We start from the raw sequence: 8508 nt of genomic DNA, 5'->3' as shown, positions 1-8508 counted from the left end.
CACCACCTCCCAGCCGTCTGCTCTGAGCCTTGATTCCTACTGGGGAACCAGCTCTGCCTGTACCCACTGCTGCCGCGCTGCAGCAAGCAGAGTGTGCCAGGACCCGGGCCAAGAGAGCAGGAGGCGGAGTTGTCACATGGTCCCGAGGCGCAGCTTCCTGCCAGGAAAACAAAGATATAAAAAACACACACGGAGAGGCTGCCTGCAAGCACTTCGTGATGGCAGAGCAGCCACAGGGAACACTGCCATTTCCTTGCCCTCACTTGGCTCCTCTGACTCAAGTGAAGAGCGAGGAAGTTCTTCGCAGGCCCATGCAATACCTCAGAAGGAAAATACACAAACCGCTGTCAAGAGAAAAACCACCTTTTTGCTGATTTGGGAAGGATGGGTTTTCTCAACACCGCCTTTCTCCATCTGTTTTCACGTGCTCAGGGAACACCATTTTGCCGTACAGAACTGCTCCAGTGCTCTCCAACACAATGCCTGAAAGGTTTCAAGTGCTTCAGATGGGGAGCACCTTTCTTAAGTTGAGTTAATGGCTCAAAGGGGTTAAACAAACCAGAGCCCATACAGACCCACGATCAGGAAGAGCACCGCAAAGCACACTGATGCTTCTCTGTTCAAATAGCCTTTGCTGGTCTCACTGTTGAACACTCAGTCACAGGCTAAAGGGTGCCAATAACACGACTGGCAGCACCAGCACCAGTCACAACTCACAAAGTGCTTGGGTAGAAGTGGTGCCATACCCACCATAAACCCTGCTGCCCTTCCTGCCTCAGAAGGAGCCAGGGTCTCTTCTCACTGCTGCAGGGCTGCTGAGCGCCTGTTCCTCAAAGCCTCCAATGCTCAGAAACCTTGTGGTCAAACAGAAGTTCAGTGAAATGCAGCATGGCTTACACACAATTTGCAAAACTTCACCCCTTGAATATACCACAAAAGCTTCTTATAGCATGGTCATGTTTCTCCTGTCTGTTTTGTACCAAAATTGATTGCACTGACTGCACCGGCATTTTTAGTAAACCAACAAACAGCATAAACAAAGCAGCTAAGATAAGCACAAATAGAGAAAGCTCAGAACATCAGAAGCTAAGGAAGGGCTGATGAACCTCAGCAGCAGAGGTGAGTAAATTTTGGCACTTTGTTTCTGCAGTCTCCCAGCAAACACTTTATCATAAATGCCGACTGTTGCATTTTTTCTGCACAGTAAACAGCTAGAAATGAACTTTGCCACTCTTGCTGTTATTTGCAATGGTTTGTGACAGAAAGTAGCAGACACATACCCCGTCTTGCAAACACATAAGGCAAGCTACACAGCCATCAGTGCCCTCTTTTGTTCAGGTGACATCCCAGGAAGGAAGCAAGCCGCAGGATTAAGAGGCTCACCTTTTGTCTTTGTGACATGGAGATCAGCTGGGTAATTATACTCTCTTCTTTATAAAAAACCTTGCAGTTTGTTGCCTTCATGGAGGCGATAATTAGATGAAGTGGTTAACTGTGATTCTGAGTCAAAATCTGTGTTTATAACTGCTGATAACTCCTTCTGCAGGAAAAAACTGAAATACAGTGAAACAGCAGGGACAGGGTGAAAAGCCACAAGGAAAGCAGTAGGGTACACAGCAGAACAAACATTGCAAAATCCTGCCAGCAGCTGGCAACGGTGATGCTGCTACTAACAAAAGGCAGCAGCTACACTGGAAGGAGATGTAAAAGATACACCCAAGAAAGAAGAAATGAGAGGTCTGGCATCTCTGAGGCCTAATTATGTCACCCAGATTTGCAATCATTACGAACCTTTAGTATAAGTTTCAAAGGAGGATGTTCTGTAGGAGAGGCACACATCTATCAATAGAGTTTTCTACCAGGTTGCATTTAGCATTCCTTTTTCACCTGGAGAGCTATTTGCTCAGTGTTGGGTTTCAGCAGGCACTCTACTGGTTAGTGAATCTTTGCTTTCACAACGCAGTGCAAATCTGCTTTTACTCAGCCTCACACCTAAGCGGAAGCCTATCTGCCCATGCTGACAGAAGGCACGCATCCTGTCAGGCAGCTATGTCAGCCCACAAACACGATGGTAACACAGGCTTCTGCTGGTCCCTAGAATGCAGGTCTGGATTCTTCGATAAGGAAATTTATAAAATCATCGTTACCAGCAAGAAAAACAAAAACCCAAAGCAAAGCAAGGCTAAAATGGATCTGTTTCAACAGAAGGACAAAAGAGAAGTACACAACACATTCTGAAAAACTGTGATGTGCTCTTTACATTAGTCCTTTGCTCCAGCCAAGACATACCTGACATTTTTGCCATCCCTTGCAAAGCACACAGCATCCACATTAAGCAAGACTAACCGAGTCCTAACTTAGTAATCACTACAATTCATTTGCAGTTAGGAAGGGCTTTTCTTAGGAAGAGCTTCCCTCTTTCTCAACATACACGATTAAAAAAAAAAGTCAATTTGTAGTCCACAACAACCATCACCGGCACAAAGAAAAGACACCACAGCATGTCTCTATTTGAAAAGACATCGTCAGTGCTGAACAGCTCAGAGGTCTCCCCCATCCCAAAAACCCAGGCTTCAAAGCCCAAAGCTTGACCAAGACTTCAGCTTCAAATCATTCTGTGGATTATCCTTCCTCACACAGGTAAAGGAGATTAACAGCATTTGAGAGACAGAGACCACAGCTATGTTTTTCAGACATGTGAATGCTCTGAATGCTGTGATGCTCACTTCAATCGAGCATACCTTGCTATGGTTTCTGCAACCTAGTGTTCACTGTACAGCAACAACTGCTCTGTTCTCTAGCCATCATTTGGGACTCCTCCACAATGTGAAGTTTTGTGTAAATGAATTATCCCCAACAGAATACAAAAGTTTGCCTCCTCTCTAAGAAACCAAAATCTTCCATGCCAGGAAGATGCATGCCATGATAATAACATACCTTGCAACAAAGCAGGTTGCAGCTTGGGCCACCACCCATCCCCCAGAACACAGCCTACTGTTGTAAAGCAATTCTGATAAGGTACCAGTGATGCTGTCATAACTACCAAAAGCATCACACCTATGTTTATTCATCTATGCGTCAAGGAGAAAGCATTCTCCCGAGTTGGATGGCCACAACTCGCCCCAAGGTCACAGGTGGAGATTCTGCCCACTGTTCTGTGGTTTGGCTAGATCCTACAGGGCCTTCTCCTTGCTAAACTCCAGCAAGTTTAAAGAAAGCATTTATCAGCATGCTACACATTACATGAAGCAAGCCAGAGGTCATGGAGCATGAATAAAAAGGTCAGTTTAAGATCTGGAAGAACTTGTGATGGTGGGTCACAGAAACACACAAGACTGCAACTCTGCCCACTCGCATTCTTGCAACATGGAAGATTTGGTGTCTGACGTTTGCTCTAGGAAATTCACTCTCCACATTTGATGTGCATGCATATACACAGTGACAGATGAACAGCCTGTTAGAAGCTGTGGTGGGTTAGTCTTGGCCAGCAGCCAGACACCCCCCCATTCACTCATTCACTCCCCTTTCTCAACAAGACAGGGAGAGAACAGGATGAAAAAGCTCATGGGTCAAGATAAAGACAGGGAGATTGCTTACTAGTTACCATCATAGGCAAAACAGACTCAACTCGGTGAAATTTAATTTAATTTATTGCCAATTAAAAATAGAGAGTTGGGAAGTGAAAAACAAGGACAAAAAAGTTCCTCTCTGCTGCTCCCTCCTCCTCTTCCTCACACTTTTCTCCTGCTCCAGCATGGGTCTCCTCCGTGGGCTGCAGGTCTTGAGGATAAACCTGCTCCAGTGTGGTTTCTCTATGGGCTGCTGGGGAACCTCCGCTCTGGTGCCTGGAGCACCAACTCCTCCCCCTTCACTGACCTTGGTGTTTGCACTGTTGTTTCGCGCTCTTTTTTCCCCCTCCTCCTCTGTCTGTCCAGCATTTTTTGTACCCTTTCTATATACCCTTTCTAATACATACTTCTAATACCGTTTTTTAATGCATCTTCTATACCCTTTCTAATGCATTTTCACACAAGGACCACCAGTTTGGCTGCTGGGCTCAGCTATGTCCTGCAGTGGGTCCATTACAGAGCCGGCAAGAACCAGCTGTGTTCTCTTCTCCGGCCTTTTCTCACGGAGGCCATCCCAGCAGCACCCCCGCTGCCAACACCTTGACACCTACACCCAGCTGAAAAGCCTACTGTGAAACCATTGCAAGACTAAAGGGGAAAATGGGGGTGACATTTCCTCCACATCACCCCCTACTGAGACCAGAGACGTTAGCTACAAAGCAATGGATACACGCAAACTATCAACAACATTAAGCATCTGGAAAGCATACAGGTGCCTTCCCTAACAATTTTCAGGGAAGAATCGCTCAGACTTGAACTCCTCCAGGCCTGGGAAGATCTCAAGGTCTCTGTGCAGGGCATAAGTTATGACAAGAAAATTTGTGCCTTTTGGTACTTGATATCCTCCTGAGGAGAAAAGGGAAAGGGAGGAGAAGGGTCAAAACAACAGCAAATAGGTGACTTTCTACAAACTGCTTCATGGTAAAAAAAAAGAGAAAAATCCTGCCCTTTACTTGGGAAACCTTCTCAGTACTCTCTCCTGCAGACCTTCCAGCACCCATCCCAACCACCTCTAGCTATTTAAAGCTCCAGAATGGTCACAAGACACATTCCTACCTCCACTTCTTCAACCTTGATAAAGGAGGAATGGAAAACATACCAAACACCTCGTCCAGTTCTCCGAGAACCTTCTTCTGCGCTTCAGGATTATGTCCAAGTAAGTACAGGGCCCAGTTCATAGCAGCTGCTGTTGTATCATGGCCCTAGAGGTCCAGATTTACAAAGACATCCCCGTGCACAAGTAGGCTTTGTAAATACTTGGGTGTGCAGGTAGTATGGAAAGTGAGACTTAGTCCCACAACCATGAGAAAAAAACAAAAATCAGGAGTGAAGAACTCTATCCAACACATTGATTATCAGAATGTAAGACAACCCATGATTCTGTCAGGTGCCCAAAAACTGACCAAAAGGGAAAAGTGTTAAAATACTTCTGGTAGCCAGCAAACATCCCTCTTCCCTCTCCTCTGCCACCTGAGAGCGTTCCATTGCTGCTCTAGTAATTAGCAGATCTTTCCTTTCCTTTTAAGCTGCAGAAGCAGATGCTTGTTGCTCTGCTCTTTTCTCCATTCAGAAATCCAGTGACCAAGCATCACTTCGCAGACTGGGTCAGCAATCTTCTCTCGTTCACAAAGTGCCAGACGATGAACCACTCTTCACTGTGGTTTCCACTTCTGCCGTTACAGAACCAAACCAGCGCATATTCATCTTTTCATTTAGTCCACAACGTAAGATCTGGGTTGCCATGAAGTGCCACAAGAGGGTAAGGGACACGTTTTGCCATCGTTTCTCTGCATTCTTGTCAATGTCTATACAGTGCAGGAGGGAACACTCACGAAAGCAAAAGTATATTTTGGACACACCGCTGAAGACGACTTAAACGTGAATTTTGAATGTGATGTAATCTTTGACCTGAGATTTCTGAAGAAACTGCATCAAATCGACCTGCAACTGTATGAAATTGACCTGCAACTCCAAAGCAAAAGCATTCTGCTTTGTCAGATAACTATACCGTAATATCACCAGTGAGTAAACTTAGTGTAGCCAAAGGAGAAAAACACTAAGCCAGGAAAGTAATTTAAAAACGCTTTCATTTACTCAAAAGAATGCAGTGCTTGATGACCATTTACAAAAACCAGAAATCTGATTAGCAGTACAGATATAAAATATACATTACAAATGCTTTGCCTTGGATTACCAATCCTTGAACATTCATAAAAAGAAGTGAGGAGAACTGGTATTAGTTCCCAAGTAAAAGAAACTGATTCTATTCTTAACTGCACAATTTGGGCAAATAATTAAGTTTTCCTCCTCCTTCCTTCCCGCTTCAACAGCTCTTCAACCACATCTACTTAAACTGCTGGCTCTCTGATGGAAGGAGGAATCCCTGACTGCAAATGCACACACTACTAACAGCCAGGGACCTGATCAGGGCTGTGATCTCTGGGCAGAACACAATCCCAATCTTCTCTTTGATCCTCCCATTTGGATCTACACAAAGAGGTATGAAATAATGCTTTCATCAGTTAAGTACGTATTTTCATGTTGAAACTTTGAAGGCTCGAATATTGCAAAATATGATTAATTTGTACAATAACAGGCAATATTTTGTAAGAAATCTCAAGAAGCGGGAACAGTCTTACCAACTTATCAGCATGCAGGTTCAATTGCTCAGCATCTGTAAACATGTTTGGCTCAGCAGGGAAAACATTGCTTCCTGTAAACAAAGTTTATCCCAGCAGTTCCCATAGTTACTGACGATTAGAACAGCATAAACAGAAGCAATGAATGAATTCATCTCAACAGAATTAAAGGAAGAAGAAAAAGTAGGGACAGGCAATATTTACAAGAGAGCAACTGCAATAACAAGACAGACTGAAAAATGGAGAAATGTTAAAACAGCAGTTAAAGAGGAGATACCACAAACTCCTGTTTAAAAGTATAAATTTTATATATGACTGCTGTTTGGATAGAGAACATTTAACACTGAGATCAGTTAAGTACGTATTTTCATGTTGAAACTTTGAAGGCTCGAATATTGCAAAATATGATTAATTTGTACAATAACAGGCAATATTTTGTAAGAAATCTCAAGAAGCGGGAACAGTCTTACCAACTTATCAGCATGCAGGTTCAATTGCTCAGCATCTGTAAACATGTTTGGCTCAGCAGGGAAAACATTGCTTCCTGTAAACAAAGTTTATCCCAGCAGTTCCCATAGTTACTGACGATTAGAACAGCATAAACAGAAGCAATGAATGAATTCATCTCAACAGAATTAAAGGAAGAAGAAAAAGTAGGGACAGGCAATATTTACAAGAGAGCAACTGCAATAACAAGACAGACTGAAAAATGGAGAAATGTTAAAACAGCAGTTAAAGAGGAGATACCACAAACTCCTGTTTAAAAGTATAAATTTTATATATGACTGCTGTTTGGATAGAGAACATTTTTAACACTGAGAAAACAAAAAAGTGGGAACAGGACTTCATGGCCTAAACATAACTTATTTGCTTCTATAGGTAAAATAACAATTCCCTAAGGAAGACAGAAAAAGGAGGAATGCCTGAGAAGAAAGTGCAGCAGCAGCAGCATCTTGACTCTGCAAACAGAACAGACACCTCAACCATTTATTTCATTTTGCTCTAATTTTTAATCTAATCTCTGGTCAGACAACTTTAAAAGAAGGCAATGCAGACATCCTGAGGATTGCAAGGCTCAGCAGAAACCAGCATACTGCACATGTTCTTTGTTACACAAGATAGTAGCTGGCAAATTTAGCGCTTCAGTCGTCCATTCAGGGCAGGGGGTTTCTGTTTCTTCCTCAGCTGGGTTAAGAAGCAATCTGAAATCTCTTCCTTGAGGTTAGAGGATTTCTCTGAAAGGATCTATAGTAATGCTGTGAGCCTAGAAAAGATAAAACATTGTTTGGTAATCGTGGTAGAATCTGAAAGACACTCCAAGATTATGTATGAGTTACTTCCATCAGCCTGCTCAGACCAACGTTTGCTAACCTGCCCTTATTCTTACATAACCTTTTATATAAATATGCCAACCCTATAATTATTTAAACTCAAGAAACTTCCAAACAAAGATTACGTACAAGCACTCAGATACCTCAGGAACTAGCTAGTCAGCTTTATTGTAACAATGGAACTAAATAAGCCACATAGGGCTGCTCTCTTTTTCGGTGCTATAAATGGAAGACATAATTGCAAATCAATATTGATTTTTTTTATTTATTTAAGAGAGCTTTATACTTATGTTAAAAATGCACATTTTCAATTTTATTTTTCCCCACATAAAAAGTTTATTAATTTGGTGAATTTATATGGGGGCTAAAATAAAATTTATCTCATGAAACAGTTCACAAACATGTATTTATTTTGCTACTCTAGCAGCTGCAAAACATCTAGCCTGTACACCACATACTCTTGCCATAATTGTAAATATGCTAAAATCTTTAATTAAAAAAAAAAAAAAACTTAAGATGACAGAGAATCCTTTTCCTTCCATGTCACAACAACGAAAAGAAGCTTTGCAGGGTTCCTAACAGAATTAGGGCTATCTCAGACCAAGCGAGAAGAAACTTCAAAACCAAACTCAGAAGATCCTGCCAAGCACACCTGTTGTTCTTTCATGCCAAGATGGCTCTCCCTGAGAATGAACTGTCTCCTCTTTAATTTGTTCAAAGGCTTGTCGTTGCTCAGGGCCCCATTTGAAATCGTTCTTCTTTCGGGTCACTTGGTAGAGAGGGTTTACAATCAGACTGTAATTTGGAATGTGCATTCTCCAAAAACCCACGACGCCTAAGAAAGCTTGTGTTTCCTTTTTGCTAGTTGGTGGAGACATGGCTGTTATTTTGTTGATCACATCCATTGGG

At 42.6% G+C, this 8508-nt stretch overlaps 1 protein-coding gene across 1 annotated transcript in view; it reads right to left on the bottom strand.

Moving 5' to 3' along the window:
* Positions 1-7344: 7344 nt before the first annotated feature.
* FAM149A (family with sequence similarity 149 member A) overlaps positions 7345-8508 on the bottom strand; it is an 18199-nt gene continuing 17035 nt past the window's right edge. The window contains exon 13 of the mRNA XM_019471554.1: positions 7345-7532. Within this exon, the coding sequence (XP_019327099.1) occupies positions 7459-7532 (74 nt within the window). The 3' untranslated portion in view covers positions 7345-7458. The remainder of the gene's footprint in view (positions 7533-8508) is intronic.

Source organism: Aptenodytes forsteri, unplaced genomic scaffold (genome assembly GCF_000699145.1).
Source record: "Aptenodytes forsteri isolate BGI_AS27 unplaced genomic scaffold, ASM69914v1 Scaffold65, whole genome shotgun sequence".
NCBI lineage: Eukaryota > Metazoa > Chordata > Aves > Sphenisciformes > Spheniscidae > Aptenodytes > Aptenodytes forsteri.
Note: the sequence above shows the minus strand (reverse complement) of the source record. Positions and strands in the feature narration are given on the sequence as shown.